The 24,559-nt window shown below is 48.0% G+C and overlaps 2 protein-coding genes across 5 annotated transcripts in view; both read left to right on the top strand.

Moving 5' to 3' along the window:
- LOC134355869 (T-lymphocyte surface antigen Ly-9-like) overlaps positions 1–5,317 on the top strand; it is a 74,968-nt gene extending 69,651 nt beyond the window's left edge. For both annotated transcript variants that reach the window (XM_063066374.1, XM_063066375.1), the window contains one exon: positions 3,432–5,317. In XM_063066374.1, coding sequence (XP_062922444.1) covers positions 3,432–3,539 — 108 coding nt within the window. In that variant the 3' untranslated portion in view covers positions 3,540–5,317. The remainder of the gene's footprint in view (positions 1–3,431) is intronic.
- Positions 5,318–20,854: 15,537 nt separating this feature from the next.
- The window catches only part of LOC134355364 (muscle M-line assembly protein unc-89-like), a 30,227-nt gene continuing 26,522 nt past the window's right edge, over positions 20,855–24,559 (top strand). The window contains exon 1 of one of the 3 annotated variants that reach the window (XM_063065144.1): positions 20,855–21,168. In XM_063065144.1, the coding sequence (XP_062921214.1) occupies positions 21,123–21,168 (46 nt within the window). In that variant the 5' untranslated portion in view covers positions 20,855–21,122. The remainder of the gene's footprint in view (positions 21,169–24,559) is intronic. The other 2 variants (XM_063065141.1, XM_063065142.1) reach the window with 2 other exon arrangements.

A 24,559-nucleotide genomic window follows, 5' to 3' on the forward strand; every position in this document is an offset into this window, starting at 1 on the left:
AGACACCCAGTCACTGGGGTGTACTGTCCCCAGACACCCAGTCACTGGGGTACACAGTCCCCCAGACACCCAGTCACTGGGGTACACAGTCCCCCAGACACCCAGTCACTGGGGTGCACTGTCCCCCAGACACCCAGTCACTGGGGTGCACTGTCCCCAGACACCCAGTCACTGGGGTACACTGTCCCTTCACACACCCACTCAGTGGGATACATTGTCCCTCACACACACAGTCACTGGGATACACTATCCCCCACACGCCCAGTCACTGGGGTACACTGTCCCCACACACCCAGTCTCAGGGGTACACTGTCCCCCACATACCCAGTCACTGGGGTACACCGTCCCCCCACACCCAGTCACTGGGGTACACCGCCCCCCAGACACCCAGTCACTGCTGTGCACTGTCCCCCAGCCACCCAGTCACTGGGGTGCACTGTCCCCAGACACCCAGTCACTGGGGTGCACAGTCCCCAGATACCCAGTCACCGGGGTACACTGTCCCTTCACACACCCACTCAGTGGGATACATTGTCCCTCACACACACAGTCACTGGGATACACTATCCCCCACACACCCAGTCTCAGGGGTACACTGTCCCCCACACACCCAGTCTCAGGGGTACACTGTCCCCCACATACCCAGTCACTGGGGTACACCGTCCCCCAGACACCCAGTCACTGGGGTACACAGTCCCCCAGACACCCAGTCACTGGGGTGCACTGTCCCCCAGACACCCAGTCACTGGGGTGCACTGTCCCCAGACACCCAGTCACTGGGGTGCACAGTCCCCAGACACCCAGTCACCGGGGTACACTGTCCCTTCACACACCCACTCAGTGGGATACATTGTCCCTCGCACACACAGTCACTGGGATACACTATCCCCCACACGCCCAGTCACTGGGGTACACTGTCCCCACACACCCAGTCTCAGGGGTACACTGTCCCCCACACACCCAGTCTCAGGGGTACACTGTCCCCCACATACCCAGTCACTGGGGTACACCGTCCCCCAGACACCCAGTCACTGGGGTACACAGTCCCCCAGACACCCAGTCACTGGGGTGCACTGTCCCCCAGACACCCAGTCACTGGGGTGCACTGTCCCCAGACACCCAGTCACTGGGGTACACTGTCCCTTCACACACCCACTCAGTGGGATACATTGTCCCTCACACACACAGTCACTGGGATACACTATCCCCCACACGCCCAGTCACTGGGGTACACTGTCCCCACACACCCAGTCTCAGGGGTACACTGTCCCCCACATACCCAGTCACTGGGGTACACCGTCCCCCCACACCCAGTCACTGGGGTACACCATCTCCCCGACACCCAGTCACTGGGGTGCACTGTCCCCCAGACACCCAGTCACTGGGGTGCACTGTCCCCCAGACACCCAGTCACTGGGGTGCACTGTCCCCAGACACTCAGTCACTGGGGTGCACAGTCCCCAGACACCCAGTCACTGGGGTGCACAGTCCCCAGACACCCAGTCACTGGGGTACACTGTCCCTTCACACACCCACTCAGTGGGATACATTGTCCCTCACACACACATTCACTGGGATACACTATCCCCCACACACCCAGTCTCAGGGGTACACTGTCCCCCACACACCCAGTCTCAGGGGTACACTGTCCCCCACATACCCAGTCACTGGGGTACACCGTCCCCCAGACACCCAGTCACTGGGGTACACAGTCCCCCGGACACCCAGTCACTGGGGTGCACTGTCCCCCAGACACCCAGTCACTGGGGTACACTGTCCCTTCACACACCCACTCAGTGGGATACATTGTCCCTCACACACACAGTCACTGGGATACACTATCCCCCACACGCCCAGTCACTGGGGTACACTGTCCCCACACACCCAGTCTCAGGGGTACACTGTCCCCCACATACCCAGTCACTGGGGTACACCGTCCCCCAGACACCCAGTCACTGGGGTGCACTGTCCCCCAGACACCCAGTCACTGCTGTGCACTGTCCCCCACATACCCAGTCACTGGGGTACACCGTCCCCCAGACACCCAGTCACTGGGGTACACCGTCCCCCAGACACCCAGTCACTGGGGTGTACTGTCCCCCAGACACCCAGTCACTGGGGTACACTGTCCCCCAGACACCCAGTCACTGGGGTACACTGTCCCTTCAGACACCCACTCAGTGGGATACATTGTCCCTCACACACACAGTCACTGGGATACACTATCCCCCACACGCCCAGTCACTGGGGTACACTGTCCCCACACACCCAGTCTCAGGGGTACACTGTCCCCCACATACCCAGTCACTGGAATATACTGTCCCCCCACACCCAGCCACTGGGGTACACCATCCCCCCACACCCAGTCACTGGGGTACACCATCCCCCAGACACCCAGTCACTGGGGTGCACTGTCCCCCACACCCAGTCACTGGGGTACACTGTCCCCAGACACCCAGTCACTGGGGTACACTGTCCCTTCACACACCCACTCAGTGGGATACATTGTCCCTCACACACCCAGTCACTGGGATACACTGTCCCCCACATACCCAGTCACTGGAATACACTGTCCCCCCACACCCAGCCACTGGGGTACACCGTCCCCCCACACCCAGTCACTGGGGTACACTGTCCCCAGACACCCAGTCACTGGGGTGCACTGTCCCCCATACACCCAGTCACTGGGGTACACTGTCCCCAGACACCCAGTCACTGGGGTGTACTGTCCCCCAGACACCCAGTCACTGGGGTACACTGTCCCCAGACACCCAGTCACTGGGGTACATTGTCCCTCACACACACAGTCACTGGGATACACTATCCCCCACACACCCAGTCACTGGGATACACTGTCCCCCACATACCCAGTCACTGGAATACACTGTCCCCACACACCCAGTCACTGGGGTGCACTATCGTCCACCCCCTATATGGCTCAGTTCTGATGAAAGGTCTCGGATTGAAACATCAACTGTTTTTTTCATTTCCATGGATGTTGTCTGACCTGCAGAGATCGTCCAGCAGTTTGTGTCCGGCTATGTGCATTTCCAGCATCTGCACAATCTTCTGCATTAATGTCCAGTTCTGTGTATTTTCTGATGAACAGACTGGGATGTAATGTTTGTACTGGTCAGCAATTTGTGCAGATGAAAGTTGTGTTGATGTTGGGTCAGTGTCAGTGTTTGGACTTCGTGATTGGTGATGTGCTGGTGACTGGAACTATTGAGTCTGTGTCCCGTTGTGTGTTTCTCTGCATTTGTTTTTCTCCCGATGTGCCCTATCCATCTCTCCGTATGTCCAGTCCCGTGTCTCCTAACTCTGGGTGTTCCATCTCCTTGAAGTCCTCTCTCTCTTTGTCCCTGTCTCCATGTCCTTCTCTGTGTAACCCTGAACTGGTATGAGACTGACAGGCTTTCCTTCTGTTGCAGTTTGTTGATCCTGAGGTTCATCCCGAGACTCCCCAGACTGAGTACGCTGCAGTCATGTTCCGTGCCAGACCACACCCTGGATCGGCTGGAGAAGCAGCCCGTAGATAACGTCCCGCAGTCTAGGATGGACCCTCCCTCCCTTCGCTCAGGCACAAGGATGGCACTGACCCTCGAGGGGAGCCGAGGGTGGGTAGGGAGATATTGGGGATTCACTGTGTCCCATGGTTGTGGCTGTTGATGTTGTTTCGTATGGCAGCTGTTTTTCCCTTCACATGTCTAATTGGTTTCTGTCAAGCCAGTCCTCTAACTCAATGACCCACGGCAAAGCCGTCTTGGACCTTGTTGAGAGGGCATGTTGGGACCAGGTGGCGGGTGTCCTGGGTTGTGGCACCACAGGGGCAAGCTGAGCTTTGTCCGATGCCCCATCGGTGCAGAATTTGCGCTGTTTTGGCATGTCGACTTCTGAGTCTATTTGCGGCTGTCCAGTATTTTCTGATAGCTGTAGTAAAGCCCGTGAGGAGTGAGGTGGGGTCCTCGATCAGACCACCACTGGCAGGAACGTTGGTGTGCTAGTATTGGTGTCATTGTGTGTGTTCATCATAGGAATCGAGGTTTTTCAAGTTGTGGAAAGGTTTGTGGGATTTGTGTCGGGAAGTTGAAGGTTGTGGTGGGACTAATGGGACAACAATGTGGCTGCACATTCCTGCTGGACTTTGTAAGTGTTGGATATTAGTTTATCGACTTTGTTTGTGAGCTCCATCTGTACAAACGCCCCCGTCCGTAATCATCCCATGTGTACCCACACCTCCGTACATAATCGGCCTATCTGCACCCACAACCCTGTCTTTCATCGACCCATCTGCACACACTCCCTAGCCCATAATCGACCTATCTGCCCCCACATCCCCCGTTTGTAATCAACCCATCTGCACACACTTCCCAGTCTGTAATCAACCCGTCTGCAGCCACAACCCCATCAGTAATCAAACCGTCTGTATCCACTTCCCCAGTCCATAATCCCCCTTGTCTGTAACTTTCCCTGTCCAAAATTGGCCTGTTGACACCCACTTATCCAGTAGTTTATTATTAATTGAAAAATTGAGTTTGTGCCCAGCGTCTATCTTCTCACTGCTACCCCACCTCAGGCAATCAACCCTCAACACTGGTTCACAGCCAGGATGTGGCGTAATGGCCAGAAAAGGTCTCACCTATGACTTGTCCAGGTGTAAAATGACATCACGACTGCTCTCATTATTATTTACAAGGTGGCACCGAGTTGTGATGTGGCTGTCACTTTGTGGTTTAGAATCGCAGGGACAGTTAATGGTGACAGGGTGGGAAGTTTCAGGCTAGGTTAGCTGTAGTGACCTGGTGAGGGGAGTGAGAGGTCAAGGGCAGAAAGTGAGTAGTTAGGGGAAGGAACTGGACAATCAGTTTGGGCTGCTCTGAGGTTAGAGGCTAGTGATCCCCAAGAACAAGGGCCAGTGATTCCCGAGGACAGTGAGTCCCAGGATTGGAGGTCCAAGGTCATTCAACAAGGCCTGAGGTCAGCGGCTCTTGATTGGTGAGTCCTGGTGTTGAAGACCAGAGATCAGAGTTCCCATGTCTGAGAGTCTGGGGACACAGTCTGGCTGTCGGAGGCCACGAGGTGGCCTGCCCTGGGGAGGGAAACCTGTCTGTGTGTGGGAGTGGGGGTTGGGAAAAGGTTTTTTTTGCTGTTTTTCCCAGTTCTATGTTGATTACATGTTGTTCTACAAGACATTATGGGCATGCAATATTGTCGCCAGAACTTGTGGTGACACTTGCGGTCCGCCCTCAGCACATCCTCACGTTGTGTTGGTTGTTATCTAAATGGTGCATTTCACTGTATGTTTCAATAAACGCAATTAATAACAAATAAATCTCAATTTCCGTCTGATTCAATGTTCACCATCCTGTCTACCTGTGTTGTCACTTTCAGGGAATTATGGGAACTATGGACATGTGTCCCTTGCTCGCTCAGTTCCATAACACACTCCAGAGACGACCATTTGATGTGTATGTCCTGCCTCTGTGTGACTTACCAATAAGCAATACTTCATACTTCCCTAAACTAACCTCCATCCGTGATCCTTCAGCCCACTTCCCCAGCTGATCAAGCTCAATAATTGTTTTCACTGTCCACTTTGCCACCAATTGCTAAGGTCCATGCAGACAACATCTACCTCAATAGCCTTGTTAATCATCTGGTGACATCTTCAACAACTTCAATCAGAATTATGAGCCATGGTTTCTCAGGCACAAAGCCATGCTGACCACACCTAATCAGTCCTCACCTTGCACAAGTCTAACAATCCCTTCCAATTTCATTCCCTGCACTGCCATCTGACTTAGCAGTTCCCAGGTGCGTCCCTGCAGTCTTTTTGAGAAAAAGGCACAAAATTAGCCTCCCTCCAGTATTTCAGATCCTCATCTCTGCTAATGACAACACCAATATCTTTCCAAAGGCCCTCACTTCCCTGGCCTCCCACAATACCTTGGGGCATTCTTGGACAAGTTTCAATTACAGAACGACACTGACACTCCTAACATCTTATCTTAGTTACTTGGATGCTGTCCAAGTTGCATGCCATCTTGGACAATGTCTCCCATCCACTACATAATGTACTGGGTGGGCACAGGAGTACATTCAGCCAGAGACTCATTCCACCAAGATGCAGCACAGAGTGTCATAGGAAGTCATTCCTGCCTGTGGCCATCAAACTTTATAACTCCTCCCTTGGAGGGTCAGACACCCTGAGCCAATAGACTGGACCTGGATTTATTTCCTGGCATAATTTACATATTATTATTTAATTATTTATGGTTTTATATGGCTATATTTATACTCTGTTCTTGGTTGGTGCGACTGTAACGAAACCAAATTTCCCTCGAGATCAATAAAATAGGACTATGACTATGACTAATATGTGTCACGTGCTAACTAACCTGATGGGTTGTTGGATATGCTACAGGGGAAGCTGGTCTGCTAGTGCAGCCTATAACCCTGAACCAAAGTGAGTTTGATACTTTGATAATGAGACTGGAGCTGTGAAGGGAGCATGCGACGGCACTGCCCATAGGAATGACACCCGCCAATCAACTGCTTTGAAAGATGTAATCAACCTTCCTGCATAAATCCCCATCTCGGAAGCTGCTTCATGAGGATTCAGGTGAAGTCCCCTACTGTAAGCACAAAGAGATGGGACGAGGCTTAGGTAACAATATGTGAAATACGTTTATATGACTGATGATCCTCCAAATCCCATTAATGGTTCTTACTGGACATGTGACCATCAGAACTAACACTGTCCGCCAGCGGAACACCTTCTGAAATGGGATATTTGACCTGAACCAGATCCATGTACCACCTGCCTATGTTCTGTCTACACCAGGGGTTCCCAACCCAGGGTCCATGGACCCCTTCCGTAATGGTATTGGTCCATGGCATGAAGGAGGTTGGGATCCCCTGCTCGACATCCTACTGTTTGGGGCTGCCATCAAAAGTAATACAGAAACTCAGCATTTCTGGTTAATAGCATCCCTGTTCTGGGGACCCGTCAGACTGGCTCACGCAAGCATCAATATGCCCTCGGCGCTACTAGAGGGATTGGCTAATGAAGAGTCTAGAACTACATGTTATGAGCCAGGCCATCAATGACATTACTGCCAAAATGATGGCCCTTCAAATTTGACTAGCACCAGACTTCTTGTTGGTTGCGAAAGGTACTGATGCCGGAGTCGAATCTTCGGGAATATAAAAATCTGGATATTGATTCCCAAGTCAGACAAGCACTCGAGGGGAGTAATCTGCTTCCCAGTAATGGTCCCCAAGGTCGCCTTTTTGTGCCACACGAAATGAGGTCGGAAGTCCTCAAATGGATGCACGCATCCAAGGTAACAGCGCACCCTGGGGATTTCACGCACCCTAGAATTCATAAAAAGACGTTATGCTGGCCTGGTATTAATAGGGACGTTAAGTCATTGGCCTGAGACATTTGTGCCAGTTCCAAAGATTCCATTCTCCTCCTCGGGGTCTTTTCTGTCCCCTCCTGCTCCTGGTCCCATCTCTCGCTGGATTTTTATCACTGGTTTGCCCAGGTCACGCTCCTTTACTGTCACTTTCGTCGCAGTTGATCGATTTTCCAAGTCTCATTAATTTTTTCCCTTCACTAAATAGCCCACAGCCTGTGAAACGGAGCAGGTGTTTTGGGTGCAGGAATTTCATTCTGACACTGTCTCTGACAGGGGTACACAATTTGTGCCCAAATTTCGGCAGGTGTTTTGTCAACTTATGGAGCTACTTCTCGCCTCTCTTCTAGCTTTCACCCACAAACAACTGGCCAGATGGAGAGGACTAGCCAAGATCTCGGACGCACGCTTTGTTGCCCTGTCTCTGATAACCAACCCTTTGTAGTAGCTCATAACACACCACCATCTTCGATTAACGTGTCTCCTTTCGAATGTCAGTTTGTGTTCCCTTTGTCGAGTGCTGCAGACAGCGATGGCTTCAAGCCAAGAAGTCTTTGGGCTTTGGTGAGGCCACAGTCCTATTCCATCAGGAGGAGGTGTCTGAGACTTTCTTTTTGTGTGGGTCAGCAGCTTGGCTCTCTACCTTTGAAGAAGGTCCTCTTTTTTTGAAGAAGGAGGTCATCTGAAGAAAGAGGATTCTTTGATTCTCACAGCTACCTGGACTACACCTCTTCCCACCCTGTCACTTGTAAAACTGCCATCCCCTTCCTTGAGTTCTTCTGCCTCCACCATATCTGCTCTCAGGATGAGGTTTTTCATTCCAGAAAGAATGAGGTGCCCTCCTCCTTCAAAGAAACGGGCTTTACTTCCACCACCATCGATGCTGCCCTCGCCACATCTCCTCCATTATGCACAGCCTACAGGGATAGGGTTCCCCTTGCCCTCACCTACCATCCCAGTAGCCTCCATGACTTCTGCCATCTCCAATAGGATTGCACCACTAAGCACATCTTTCCCTGCGGCCTGCCCCCGCTTCCCACTTTCCACAGGGATTGCTCCCTATTCGACTCCCGTGTCCATTCATCCCTCCCACTGATCCCCTTCCTGGTACTTGACTTAAGGCAGGTTAAGGGGCAGTTCCAGTACTGAGTTGATTGGGAGGGAATGGTCCGGAGGAAAGGATTTGGGTTCTTGTCCGGAATAGTTTGAATCCTGATCTGATTATTGACTTTCAACAGCTTCATCCCGACCACCCAAGCTGCCAAGAGTCTGATATAGATGCTGGGGTGCAGATTGGGGTGCTGGGGTGTGGGTTGGGCTGCTGAAATAGATTTTGGGGTGTAGAGTGAGGTGGGATGCGGGTTGGGGTGCTGATATAGATGCTGGGGTACGGGGTGGGGTACTGGGGTGCAGGTTGGGTTGCTGATATAGATGCTCGGGTACGGGGTGGGTTGCTGATATAGATGCTGGGGTACGGGGTGGGTTGCTGATATAGATGCTGGGGTACGGGGTGGGTTGCTGATATAGATGCTGGGGTACGGGGTGAGGTGCTGATATAGATGCTGGGGTACGGGGTGAGGTGCTGATATAGATGCTGGGGTACAGGGTGGGGTGCTGGGGTGCAGGTTGGGTTGCTGATATAGATGCTGGGGTACGGGGTGGGTTGCTGATATAGATGCTGGGGTACGGGGTGGGGTGCCTTTAAAAAGAGATTCCTTTTTGTGAGTATGTTTATATCTCGGAATCATTTTCATACAATCTCTCCCAATCCTCCCTTTTCCCCCTCCCTTCATCTTCCTCTCCTTTTCTTTACTCCACCCCTCCCTGTCTCCTTCTTTGTACACTCCCTCCTCTCCATCTTCCCCTTCCCCTCTCCCCGCATTCATCAGCCAGTCTACTGTTGCAGGTGAACTTACACAGGGACAAGAGTCGACATATCTCCATCCTCTGTGGAGGGACACTGACTGTGAGATCCCCTCCATCTCTTCCTCTTCCCCACCCCTCACATCCGGAATCACCCTCTCTCTCCAACTCTGTCCTCCCGCCTACCCCCTCATTCCCTGCCCACTCTCCTCCCCACTTCATCCCTCACCCTCTGCCCTCTACTCTTCCTCCTCCTTCTCCTCTCCTCCCTCTCTCCCCTCCAACTCTTTCAACTCACCCCTTCCTCCTGACCATTCCTCACCCCATCCTCCTCCTCTATCTCCTCTCAATCTCCCTCCTGCCTCTGTATGCCCTCCTTCTTCCTTCCTCTCTCTCACACACCTGTTCATTCCTTCCCTCACCCTCGTCCCTTCCTTCTCCCTCCCCCTTCCCCTCCCCTCCCCCTTGCACTACTGCCCTACCCGCTGCACCTCACCATCCTCTTTCTTCCCTCTCCCACTGCTGCTGTCATCACTTCCTCCGCATCACCCCCTCCCTCTGCTCTACCTCTCACCCCGTCCTTTCCCTCACCCATTTTGCCTCTGCCCTACCACTCTCATCCTTTCACCATCTCATCTGACTTTCCCCTCACTAATGTGGAACGCTCTGTCCTCAGCAAGGGCCTGAGCTTTGTCTTCAGGTACCCACACCTCAGCGAGGTCCATGCCCAGTCATGATGCAGACTGTTCTTCCGTCACCACTGTCTCTGAGCCATTCACATCTTTCCCACCCTCCCCGTTCCATTTCTGCAAGGGTCTCAGAGACAGAACAGTTTGGCAATGTCATTTCTCCCACCAATCTTACCCTTTTGCCCCATTAGTCACTCCTCCTTGTTCTGCCCCTGTCCAGTTTCCCCAGTAGTTAACACACTTTGGACAGTTTGGGGCATCCGAAAACAATGCCTGGGTTAGTGGGAGCAGGTACAGTACCACCTACACTGGTGGGAGGGCAATATCCTTTTATATTCGTCTGAGCATGTGGACGCTGATCTGTGGGTTCAAGTAAGACATTTGTTGTGGAATAAAACTGTAGGATGCTAGAATCCCTGTTGGAATGTTCGAATTCTGCATCTGAAATAGTTATTACCCCCAACCCAACAATAGAATTTCCTGTTTCTTCTGGGCCAGGAAGAGGCAGATTTAAACCCTTAGTCTGGTTTTGCTAGAGAGGTGTGAAGGCTGGAGTTGGCGGTTGATGTACAGTTATGCTGGAAAGTTAAGACAAAGTGCGTTGAGGAGAAAGCCTCTGCATATTTGTAAATTTTTGTACATCTGTTTTTCTTTTCATTTGCCGACTTGTAAATGTTTTTCTTCACAACCTTGGGGCAGCTTTTGCACTTTTTCCTCCTGGCACAAAATAAATCCCCTTGCACTAACGTGCTGTTGCAGATTACCATTTTTGTTCTTCCAAATGGTGACCCTCATCGGGCATGCTTTCTCACGCTTGGTAGAGAGGTGTGACCATTGCTCTTACTGTGACACAGACATCTCACCTCTCCCGGAAGTTCCGGGAGTCTCCCGCATATTGATAGTTGCTCCCTGACGGCCGGAAATTATATACAATATCCCGGAATTCGATTTTTTTGAGAAAAAGAGGGAGAGGGAGAGCGAGCATCCTGATTGGTCTCTCTTCGTGCTAAGAGTGGTCCCCAACCAGCGGGCCGGGGACCGGTACCGGGCCGCAAAGCATGTGCTACTGGGCCGCGAGGAAACGATATGATTTGGCGATATGAAACGATATGAGTCAGCTGCACCTTTCCTCATTCCCTGTCATGCCCACTGTTGAACTTGAACCCACACGAGGTCATTACCCGCACGTCATCCATGTCAGCGTGGGAAGATCATCAACTCCTCGAGCTTACAAATGACGGTGGGCTGAAAAGTATGTTTGAAATAGCATCTCTGCCGGAATTCTGGATCAAAGTCAAGGCTGAGTATCCTGAGATAGCCACGAAAGCACTGAAAACGTTGCTTCCATTTCCAACATATCTCTGCGAAGCGGGGTTTTCTGCAATGAATGCAACGAAAACTAAATTGCGGAATAGACTGGACATAAGGAACCCACTTCGAGTATCGCTGTCTCTCGTCACCCCTCGATGGCACCGTCTTGTTACAGGGGAACAAGCCCAGGGCACGCACTGATTCAGCAATATTGGTGTGTTGTAATGATTTTATATGTTCATACAAGGAAAATATGCGCTGTTTAGAAACATAGAAACATAGAAAATAGGTGCAGGAGTAGGCCATTCGGCCCTTCGAGCCTGCATCGCTATTCAGTATGATCATGGCTGATCATCCAACTCAGAACCCTGTACCAGCCTTCCCTCCATACCCCCTGATCCCTTTAACCACAAGGGCCATATCTAACTCCCTCTTAAATATAGCCAATGAACTGGCCTCAACTGTTTCCTGTGGCAGAGAATTCCACAGATTCACCACTCTCTGTGTGAAGAAGTTTCTCCTAATCTCAGTCCTAAAAGGCTTCCCCTCTATCCTCAAACTGTGACCCCTCGTTCTGTACTTCCCCAACATCGGAAACAATCTTCCTGCATCTAGCCTGTCCAATTCCTTTAGGATTTTATACGTTTCAATAAGATCCCCCCCTCAATCTTCTAAATTCCAGAAAGTATAAGCCTAGTCGATGCAGTCTTTCATCATATGAAAGTCCTGCCATCCCAGGAATCAATCTGGTGAACCTTCTTTGTACTCATGCTATGGCAAGGATGTCTTTCCTCAGATTAGGGGACCAAAACTGCACACAATACTCCAGGTGTGGTCTCACCAAGGCCTTGTACAACTGCAGTAGTACCCCCCTGCTCCTGTACTCGAATCCTCTTGCTATGAATGCCAGCATATCATTCGCCTTTTTCACCGCCTGCTGTACCTGCATGCCCACTTTCAATGACTGGTGTATAATGACACCCAGGTCTCGTTGCACCTCCCTTTTTCCTAATCGGTCACCATTCAGATAATAATCTGTTTTCCTGTTTTTGCCACCAAAGTGGATAAACTCACATTTATCCACATTCAATTGCATCTGCCATGAATTTGCCCACTCACCTAACCTATCCAAGTCACCCTGCATCCTCTTAGCATCCTCCTCACAGCTAACACTGCCGCTCAGCTTTGTGTCATCCGCAAACTTGGAGATGCTGCATTTAATTCCCTCATCCAAGTCATTAATATATATTGTAAACAACTGGGGTCCCAGCACTGAGCCTTGCGGTACCCCACTAGTCACCGCCTGCCATTCTGAAAAGGTCCCATTTATTCCCACTCTTTGCTTCCTGTCTGCTAACCAATTCTCCATCCACATCAATACCTTACCCCCAATACAGTGTGCTTTATGTTTGCACACTAATCTCCTGTGTGGAACCGTGTCACAAGCCTTTTGAAAATCCAAATATACCACATTCACGGGTTCTCCCCTATCCACTCTACTAGTTACATCCTCAAAAAATTCTATGAGATTCGTCAGATATGATTTTCCTTTCACAAATCCATGCTGACTTGTTTAATATCCAAACGTTACTTAAAATGTTATGATGCTATTGACTTATAAGTGACTTATAATTGACTTATCACTATATTCGGGCTGACTGGAAGTGCACTGAGAGTGGTAAGCGTAAAGGAGTTGGAGGGTCAGACACCCTGAGCCAATAGGCTGGTCCTGGACTTATTTCCATCTGGCATAGTGTGCATATTGTTGTTTGATTGTTTGTGGTTTTTGTATTGGTATATTTATGCTCTATTCTTGGTTGGTGCAGCTGTAACGAAACTCAATTTCCCTTGGGATCAATAAAGTATGTCTATGTCTATGTCTATGTTTATGTCTATATTCATGCAAGGAAAATATGTGCTGAGTGTTTAATATTAGATTCGTTAGGCAAACCCTTTTAGAAACGAAACTGAGTGTATAAGTGACTTATAGTTGACTTATCACGTATATTCCGGTTGTGATTAACACCCCCAACCCTGGTCGGCCGGTCCGCAAGAATATTGTCAATATTAAACTGGTCCACGGTGCAAAAAAATGGTTGGGGACCCCTGCTAAGTAGACCTATCAGTTTTCTCTGTGGGCGGGCTGTACAGCCGACCTCAAAAATGAGTGTGGCTGGCTGCACTGTTTACAACAGTGACTTTTCTATTGCCCAAGGCGGGTTAAAATGTTAAAGACATGTTGAGGTGAGTTTAACAGGTGCCATTCGTTCATTAGCCCAGCTAACGTTATTTAAACTAGCTGGCTGGCTGCCAAGGAGCTACTCTATTGATGTCCTACATGATGAGGCCAAACTCCCTGTAGAGTTGCTTAAAGTTGTCATAGAGTAAACATGATAATATAACATAGTAGAAGTACATATTTTAATGTCATATTTTCTGCATGTAGCCAACTTGGTTTACAGATTAGACAAAATCACTAAGCAAAGTATTACATACACCCTTGGAGGTCGACCAGTGGGGGGCGGGGGGAATACGGGGTTGTGGGGGGCAGGGGTGCTACCTCCCTGAAATGGTGGTCGTACCTCCCTGAAATGAGTTTTTGCAGGGTGGGATGTGTATGTGACATCACTTGTCCCCTTGTCCCCTCCCCAATGATCTCCCTCCTAACATTTATCCTTGCAAGTGGAAGAAATGCTGCACCCACCCATTCACCTCCTTCCCCCCTCACCACCGTTCACAGCCCCGAACAGTCCTTCCAGCTGAGGCAACATTTCAAGTGCAAGTCCGTCAGGGTCACCTACTGAATCACTTCTTATCAGTGTGTATCTGTGAGACACAAATAGACACAAGTGTGGGCTGTTCCTTTGTCAAGCATCTTCAGTCTGGCCACAACAGAGAAGATTTCCTGGTGGCTAACTATTTTAATTCCACTTTGCTTTCCCATTTCAACATGTTGGTCCATGGCCTCTTCTACGGTCACAATGAGGCCAAACTCAGTTGGAGGATCAACACCTCATATTCTAGCTGGGAAACCTCTAATCTGACAACATGAACATCGATTCTCCAAATTACAGTCATTTCCCTTCCTCCCTTCCTCCTCATTTTCCATTTGCTATTTAGCTTCCCTCTGTTATGTACCCCTAGGGGTCATAATTTTTTATCGGCTATACCTTTAAAAAGAGAGAGAGAGTTGTACAACACAAACACCTTGTTATTAAGAGAGAGAGAGGCAAAGATTGCTTTGAGATGGTGTTATGGTTTCTCTTGTTATGTACCCCTGGGGTTCCTTTTTGCTGTGAGCTGTCACTTTAAGGCACGAGGAAGAACTTTTGGATTTCTGCTGAGAGAGAGAGGGGCAGAGTCTACCTTCCAGCTCGTGTTTTGAATTTACAAGGACTACTGACTACTGCTGTCAGCTCTTGGGTTGCCATGGAAAGAGAGAGAGGTGGAGTTATTTGATGGATAATCGATGTTATGGTTTCTCTGCAGTTTACTTTTTACAAGGACATTTACAGACACAGAGAAACACATGCTCGAAGTCAAGATGGATTCGATCAATGAAAGACACCAGTGAGTGAGGTCCTGGTTTTAACTTTCAGTAGACCGAAAAGGGGTGAGTTGGGTTCAATACTGAGTATTGATAAATGACTCTTACAAGTTTTCTGCATGTTTTCTGGAACGAGTTTGCAGGAAGAGAGAAGGGAGGAGCTGCTTGATGGACAGTTGGTATTCAGCACAGTGAGATAACTAGAAGGTCAGCTGTTAGACCTACAGACACATGGTTTTGGACACTGAATGAGCTTTGTTGTGCCCACAGAAAAGGTGGGTTTTGGAGGATCGATCAGTGGCTCTTGAAGTGTAAAATGGGTGTGACCAGTGGGGAGTTATTTGTGTGCCAACCCTTGCCTGGGTTGATAATTCCACCAAAGAAGAACGGTCCCCTTTGTTGTAGTCACAGTCGGTGACTTCTAAAGGATTTTGGAGGACAACGGGAAGATCAACGGTGTCAGCTCACCTGAAGACTCAAATCTCTCTCTCCATCACTACTCAACTCAATACCATGAACTGAACTGAGCAGTACTCATCATTGTAAGAAGATCTATTCACCCCTAAACTTGAAGAAGCTTGGTTTTCATTTATTTCTACGCACATGTATATATTCATTGCTAACCTGTTTTATATATATAATTTTATATTACTGTACTGTATAGTTACTAACAAATACCATTAGCTACTAGCAATACTGGACTCCAAAGTGTTTTCTATTTATGCTGGCTCTTTATTCCTGTCACTGGGTACGTGACACCTCCTACTCCTCTTCAATGTCCATCATTCTGCCCCGGTGCCTCTCCTTCTTCCCTTTCTCCCATGGTCTACTCTCCTTTTCTATCAGATTTCTTCTTCTTCAACCCTTCCACCAATCGCCTCCTAGGTTCTCACATAATCCCCCCTCCCAACTCATCCACTCCCTCCTCACCTGGTCTCACCTATCACGTGATGGCTTGTACTCCTTACTCACGCCACACCTAGTTTCTAGCTTCTGCCCCCTTCCTTTCCAGTCCTGATGAAGGTTCTTGGCCCAAAACGCTGACTGTTTTCCTCTCCATAGACTCTGCCTGACCTGCTGAGTTCCTCCAGCATGATGTGAGTGTTGCTCTGGATTTCCAGCATCTTTAGAATCTCTTGTGTAAATGCTTTGGGAAAGTACAAGGGAACAGGTCCACAGCAATGTTTTGAGAACTCAGAGTGAGTAGCAGCCTACTGCCTGCATAATCTCCCATATTTCTATCATCCATGTGTCTTTCTAAATGTCACTAATGTCACTAATGTAACTGTTTCTGCCACCACCAAGTGCTCCCATCACTATCTGTGTAAAAGCACCTACCTCAGTCATCCACCCTATAATTTCCTCCCAACAGCTTACAATTATGTCCCCTGATACTCGCCATTTCCTTCATGGGAAAATGTCTCTGGCTGTACACGCAATCTATGCCTCTTATCACCCAGTACACCTCTATCATCACCTCTGATCCTCCTTTGCTTCAAAGACAAAATTCCAGTTTGATCAACCTGTCCTCATAGCATACGCTCTGTAATCCCGGTATATCTCCTCTGCACTCTCTCTAGCTTCCACACCCTTCCTATAATGAGGCAACCAGAAGTGAGCACAATACTCCAACTGAGGACTAACCAGAGTTTTATAGAACAATATTGCCTCACAGCACCTGAGCTCAATCACCCGACACATCATATACTTTCTTAATAACTTGTCATTTTATGCAGTGACTTTGAGGAATCTATGGATGTAGACCACAAGATCTGTTACCCCTCACTGTTAAAAATCCTGTTATTAACCTGTATTCTGCCTTTCAAATTTGACTTTCAAAGTGAATCTCTTCGCAGTTTTCCAGGACTCCATCTGCCACTTCTCAGCCTTGCTCTGTAACCTGGAACAACCTTGAACACTTCCACAACATGACCAACCTTTGCGTATCTGCAGACTTACTAAACCACCATTCCACTTCCTCATCCAAGTCATTTATTCAGATCACAAATAGTTAAGGCTCCCCGAACAGATCACTGATCACCAACCTCCAGGCAGAATGCACCCAATCGCCAACTACGCTCTGCCAATTCTGAATCCAGACAGCCAAGCTTCCCTGGATGCCATACTTCCTGACATTCTGAATAAGCCTGCCACAGGGTACCTTATCAAACACCTTATTAAAATCCATACACACTACATCCACTGCCTTACCTTCATCAATGTGCTTTGTCACATCCTCAAAGAGTTCAATTACTCTCACAATGCATGAATTTCCCATCACAAAGCAATGCTGACTATCCCTAATCAGACTTTGCTTCTCCAGATACTTGTAAATCTCGTTTCTAAGAATCTTCTCCAATAATTTGCCCACTACTGAAGTAAGAATTAGTAAGACTCACTACTCTGTAATTCTCAGAGTTTTCCCTACTCCCTTTCTTGAACAAAGGAATAACATTTGCTACTCTCCAATCATCTGGTACTACTACTGTGGCCAGTGAGGATTCATCGATAATTGCCAAAGGTACAGCAATCACACCTCCCATAGAGGTGTATCCTGTCCAGACATGGGGACTTATTTATCCGAACATTTCCCAAAAGTTTCAGCACATCCTCTGACTTAACGATAACATGTTCCAGAATATCAGTCTGGTCTATGCTCAAACTCACATTTGTCAAGGTCCTTCTCACTGGTCCTCTACCTCTACATTTCCTCTTTCATCCCTGGTCATTCCTACCCTCTCTTTAGCCATTCCCCTGTTCTTCAATATGCAGCATGTGTAGGACTTGGAATCTTTCTTAATTCTACCTGTCAAGGCCATCTCCTGCCCTCCCCCACTGCAGTTTTCCCAAGTCCATTCTTCAGCTCCTTCCTGGATACCCTGTAACTCTCTAGAGCCCTGACTTGATCATTGCTTCCCAAACCTTAAGTAAGCTTTTTCGCTTCCTCTTGGCTAGATGTTCCATAGCTTTTGTCAGGTCATGGTTCCTCCATCCTCAATACTCACCCCAATGGTCCATATCTCCCTGTTTTTTCTATTCATGTACTTGTACAATTATCTGCTAAATATTGTAATACAGCTTCAGGCAGCTTGTTTCATGTACCCAACAGTCTCTATAAAAAAAGTTGCTCTTGAGGTTCCTTTTAAAACTTTTCTCTCTCACCTTAAACCTGTGCAGTGTAGTATTAAAATGCCATTTCCTGGGGAAAAGAAAACTGACTGTCCTGATGAAGGGTCTCGGCACAAAACATCGACTGTACCTCTTCCTAGAGATGCTGCCTGGCCTGCTGCGTTCACCAGAAACTTTGATGTGCATTGCTGTCCATGTTCTCCATATCTTTAATGATTATATATACTTCTACAGGATCACCCCTCAAGCTCCAGTGCTCCATGAAATGTAGACATAGACTATCCAGTCTGTTTTTACAACTCAAGCTCTCCAAGCCTGGTGACTTCATTGTGAATCTTTTCTGCACTGTTTCTAGCTTCAGACACCCTTCCTGCAGTGGTGGGATCAGATCTGTGCACAGCGCTCCAAGAGTGGTCTCACCATTGACCTATACAGTTGTGTCATCACATCCTAACTCTAGTACTCAATACCTGACTGATGAAACCAAATGTTACAGCTCCTTCTTCACCATCCTGTGGATGTAACTGCTACTGGACGATAATCATTCAGGCAGGTTACCTCGTTCTAACCACATTGGCACAGGTATGAGTGAAGCCTGGTTGAACAGGTGGGTACCTCACTGCCGAAGCGAGAACTCAAAGATATGAGTGAACGCTCCAGCCAGTTCATCAGTACAGGTCCTCAGTTCTTGGCCACTTACAATAGGGTCTTTTTAAGAGGCCCCTGGATAGGTACAGAGAGCTTAGAAAAATAGAGGGCAATGGGTAACCCTAGTTAATTTCTAAAGTAAGTACACTTTGGCACAGCATTGTGGGCTGAAGGGCCTGTATTGCGCTGTAGGTTTTCTATGTTTCTATGTTTTTTTAAACAAATTAGAATCAATGAAAAACAACAGAGATGGAGAAACAACCAATGAACAAAGACAATAAACACAATACAAAGAGAAAAGAAAATCAATTATAAATAAAATAAGGAAAAAATAATGTGAATACAAATTATAGGGTCCTTAAAAGTGAGTCCACAGGTTGTGGAATTTGTTCAGTGTTTGGGTGAGTGAAGTTACCCTGTCTGGTTCAAGAGGAGTAATAACTATTCCTGAACTTGGTGATGTGCAACTTGAGGTTCCTGTACCATCATCCTGATGGTAGCAGTATGAAGAGAGCATGAAATGGATGGTGGGGTTCTTGAGGATGGATGCTGCTTTATTTGCTTTGCATGATTATTTGCATGTTTGTAAATCTGGTGCCTGCTCAAGGATTTCCTACACACCCGACCACCACACGGGGTTTGTCCTGAGACTACTGGAGGCTGACTGTGGTGGAGTGAGAGAGAGAGGAGGGGGAAAGCAATTGAGAGATAAGAACATAAAAAATAGGAACCGGAGTAGGCACCAATAAGATCATGGCTTTCCTGACAATGGACTCATCTCCATCTACCTGCCTTTTCCCCGTAACCCTTCATTCCCCAACTATGCAAAAAATCTATCTAACATTCTTAAATATATTTCCCAAGGTAGCCTCCACTGCTTTATTGGGCAGCGAATTACACACATTCATCACTCTTTGGGTATAGGAGTTTTCGCTCATCGCCATCTTAAATTTATTCCCTCAAATTTTGAGGCTATGTCCCCTAGTTCTAGTCTTGTCTACCAGTGGAAATAACTTTCCTGCCCCTATCTTATCTATCCCTTTCATAATTTTATATATTTCTATAAGATCTCCTCTCATCTTTCTGATTTCCAGTGAGTACAGTCCCAGGTGACTCAATCTCTCCTCATAGTCCAACTCCCTCATCTCTGGAATCAACCTGGTGAACCTCCTCTGCACTGCCTTCAAAGCCAGTACATCCTTCCTCAAGTAAGGAGACCAGAACTGCATGCAGTTCTCCAGGTGTGGCCTCACCAGTACCCTGTACAGTTGTAGCATAACCTCCCTGCTCTTAAATTCAATCCCTCTAGCAATGTAGGCCAACATCCCATTTGCCTTTTTGATAGCCTGCTGAACCTGCAAATGAACCTTTTGTGATTCATGCACAATCATTCCCAAGTCCTTTTGCACAGCAGCATACTGCGATCTTTTACCATTTAACTAATAATCTGATCTTCCATTTTTACTTCCAATGTGGATGACCTCATATTTACCAACATTGTATTCCATCTGCCAGACCCTTTCCCACTCACTTAACCGATCTATGTCTCTCTGCAGACTCTCCATATCTTCTGTACAATTAGCTTTTCCACTCAACTTAGTGTCATCAGCAAACTTAGATACACTACACTCAGTCCCCTCCAGATCGTTAATGCATATCGGTAACAGTTGCAGGCCCAGCATCTAACCCTGCGGCACACCGCACACCACTGATTGCCAATCAGAATAACACCCATGTATACCGACTTTCTGCTTCCTATTGTTTCACCAACGCTATATCCATGCTAAGACATCACCTCCAACTCTCTGCAGCCTTATCCTATCGATAAATCCTTTATATGGCACCTTATCGAACACCTTCTGGAAAGCCAAGTAAATAGCATCCATCTGTTCCCCTCTATCCACTGTGCTCGTTATATCCCCAAAGAACTCCAGTAAGTTTCTCAAACAGGACCTTCCTTTGCTGAATCCATGTTGCGTCGTCCTGATGGATCCATTTCTTTTCAGATGCTTAGCTTTCTTCTTTAATGACAGCTTCAAGCATTTTGCCAACTACAAATGTTGAACTGACTGGCCTTTATTATCCTGCCTTTTGTCGACATGCTTGTTTGGAACAGTGGCGTGACATTCACCATCCTCCAATCCGCCGGGACCTGCCCAGAGTCCAGAGAATTTTGGTAAATTACCACCAAAGCCTCAGCTATAACCTCTGCCATTTATTTCAGTACCCTGGGATGTATTCCACCAGGGGAGTTGTCCCACGTCTGCTCAGCACTACCTCTTTAGTGATAGACTGGTACAGGGTGGGTGCAGTAGGAGGAAACAGGCAGGGATAGCGATTAAACAAGGCTGTGGGCAAAGATAAAGTAGAGCAATGTGTCATAACAGACCGAGAGCATCGTCTCACTGAATTCCTGCATTTCAGAAAGGGCTTGGCAGCTGTAACCAGAAATCTCCCAACAGTCTCCGAAACTCCAGATCGTCAAAAAGTGCTCAGTGTGGAATTCTCTTCGGGATGGTGTCGCCCCTGCTCTGCGTTGCCGTCTGGGTCACCTGTGTGGGTAAGTTCAGATTGTGGTCACCAGTAGTGATTAAAGAACAGGGGGAACAGGTTGCACAATCGTGAGGGAGTGACCGGTGTGAAGCGTGTTTCTGCGATTGGCTTTCAACCCACTGTGGTCTGAGAGAGGGGCTACTGACTTCTCCCTCCCTTCGCCTCTCATTCCACCCACTGCTCCCCTTCTCTTCCTCAGCCACCCGCTCCCCCCACCCCCACCACCCCACGCCCTGAGTCCCAACAATCTCATTTTCTCACCACCATTTGCAAGGTTTAGTTTCCGTGATCAGCTCTGCTTGCGGAGCAGTGAGTGTGTGAGGTGTTCGCTGCGGGCAGAAGACTTTTCTGCCCATCGTGGCATTCTCTGGGTCTGCCAGACCGCTATGACAAACAGACACAAAGCATCCCCTCCCCACCCCACCCCGCCTCATTCTGTGGGTCTGCCAGACCACTATGACAAACAGACTTAAAGCATCCTCTCCACCCCCCCACCCCTCCACCCCGCCTCATTCTCTGGGTCTGCCAGACCACTACTAAAAGCAGATGCAAAGCATCCTCTCCACCACCACCCCCCGCCACCCTCTCGGTTTTTGCTGAGAAGCCTTGGATTATCAGACTCGCCCCTCTCTGAAGTGTTCAGAGAGCTCTGTGTTTCTATCCATAAACTCAATCTCTATCCTCCTCTTTTCCCTTTCACTCTCTCTTCCTCCATGAGTAATCTAATGATGACAGAAATAATTTACACCTAACTGTAGGGTTGGAGAGAAGTGTTGTAGATGGGGCAAACATTCTGAGAATAATCGTGCTGTGGATGTCACTAGCTTTCGATAGATAGATACTTTCCTTACTGATTGTGGTCTGCCAGTCAGGAGGTTAAAGATCGAGTTGCAAAGGGAGGTAGGCGTCTTTACTGGATGAGGAGTCAAATGAGGGGGCAGGGTGAAGAAGCCCTGTAGATGGTGCAAGCATTGTTTCTGTGGACCGCAGTGAGGGGGAGAACTCCACACAGCAGGGAGAAGGAGATGGTTTGTCCAGCTGGTCAGGGAGGCTGTGGGACGTGGAGGGGAACCTGTAGGTGGTGGTGCTTTACCCACGTGCTTTTTTCAATCTCCTGGTAGTGTTTCTCCCATGTCATTTGTACCCTCGTCCTGACTGCTCTTCTGCAGCCTGTAGAAACTCCCTTCAGGGTCTTGTAACCTTTGAAATTCTTCAACTCTACCCACAATGTTCTTCATCTTCTGATCCTATCATCACTCTGTTTTATGGGTTTAATTTCATTTTTTACTGACAGTGCCACTCCTCCCCCCCCCCGATGGGATGTATATCGTTAGGTGTTTAGATCCCAGCTCTGACCCTCTTTCAGCCACATCTCCATAGTGCCCACAAGCTCGTACCCACCAGTTTTGATCATGGTAATACTTGGAGAGTCTATTTCTGGAGGGTCATCCAGTGAGGCTGTACATGTACAGCTTATAGGGGATGATCACTTTGATGGATGTACTGTGCTGTAGGTCCCAGTAATCAGTGGGAATTAGAGAAGTTACAGATAGCTGTAGGAATAATAGGATTGTTACAGGTCCCTGACAGAGAATGGGACTGCCACAGTGCCAGGGTATTGAATGGGATGGAGTTAGTTGAATGTGTCAAGTAAGGCCTTCTGAAGAAATGTGTAGATGGTTCTCAAGTTTCAGAGTAAATTCATTATCTCAGTACATATATGTCACCATATACAACACTGACAGTTGTTTTCTTGCGGTAAATCCAAGGAACAGAACCGAATCTATGAAAGACCACACACAACAGGATTTATAAACCACCAATGTGCAAAAGACAACAAACTGTGCAAAAAAAAAAGAACAATAATAACTAACTGAGCAATAAATGTTGAGAACATGAGATGAAATGTCAAGGGCTGAAGAAAATGGAATCTGATAGGAGAGGAGTGTGGAGCATGGGAGAAAGGGAAGGAGAAAGCATGCCAGATTATCAGAGAAACTTGCTCACACCGATCAGACTTAAACAAAGACACAGACCCCGGTATTTGGTTCAATTTCTTCAGTACGTGATGAAGGAGAGCCCACTAACAGACTCTGCTAAAGCAAACATAAACATATTCTTTTATGCCTTAAAATATGTGCAGTTCAGCAGTTTTCAGGATCAAGAGTTCCTGCTTAGACCTTATTGACAAGGTTCAGGATGTTTCCATACATTACACAGAATTAGGCAGAGGATCCCCACAAACACAAGCTGTTTCCCATCGATTAGAAGAAAGCAAGCCATCAGTCCAGTAGCTGTTGGAGGCCGAAGGAACCTCCCCATTCATCATAAGAAACCAAGTTATTAGTCATGTCGTCTTGAGGGCTAAGGGTGCTGCCTGACATACACCATCTGTGCTTATCAGTTCTTCATTTCTAACAGAACTTTCTACATCCATCCATATCAGTTCTGCATTACCAACAGAACTTTCTGCATCCGTGCTTATCAGTTCTTCATTTCTAACAGTCTGACTGGACAGGCAGATCCTATTTGCTTCTTACCCTGCCCTGCTATCCTCATGTTTTTGTTGAGCTTAATTTTCTTCCAGAGTCCCCTCCTTTTTGATCGTCAGATCACGTTCATCCCTCCTCACCTTCTGGATAGGGGGCTTCATAGCTTGGGGGTAGAGGCCGCATTGTCTAAACAAGCGTCTTCATACTCAGGATCAAAGGGTTACAACTTCACCTTTAGACATATCCCTGCCCGGGCTGGGATACCAGGGAAGATGAAAATTTAAAGATTCCTACTGCCACTACTATCAATACTAACATTAATACATAATGCACCACCGATGTTCACCACCATCCTTAGAGATTCCCAAAAAGCCACCACCGTCCGGGAGAATAATAGTTATGAAATTCTTCTCCTACCTTACATATTTCTTTCCCACTCTTCTGAATATGGCCGGCCATATGGGTTACATTCTTGGTCTCACTGAGTTCCTGTCCTGTGATAGCACTGGTTCCACCTTTCTCAGCTAGTGTGAAGTCCAGAGACATTCGATTTCTCAGGGCCACTCTCAGCAGTCAGTTTCAGAATCCGCTGCTGTGTTTCCTCCAGGACTAAAGTGGTATCACTGTCTATCTTTCAGCGGCTGAGGCCACTTGTGTCAATTCCTGAGCTGCCCTGTCTGCCCCAGAAGTAAGAAACAATCATCCAGAACCTCCCAGCCCCAGTGATAGCTCTCTTAATCCGGAGGTTGCGATGCAAGTTTAGGGGTTTTAGGTGCCTCATAAAGAGAGCCACATAGGCCAAATAACAGACCGTGCCCAGTTTCGGGGCAGCCGGGAAAAGGCCCGGTAGCAGCAGGCAAGGTAAGTACCATTATCAGGAATCATATTGAAAATGAACTCTGTGTC

This window comes from Mobula hypostoma, chromosome 13 (genome assembly GCF_963921235.1).
Source record: "Mobula hypostoma chromosome 13, sMobHyp1.1, whole genome shotgun sequence".
In the NCBI taxonomy this organism is placed as follows: Eukaryota; Metazoa; Chordata; class Chondrichthyes; order Myliobatiformes; family Myliobatidae; genus Mobula; species Mobula hypostoma.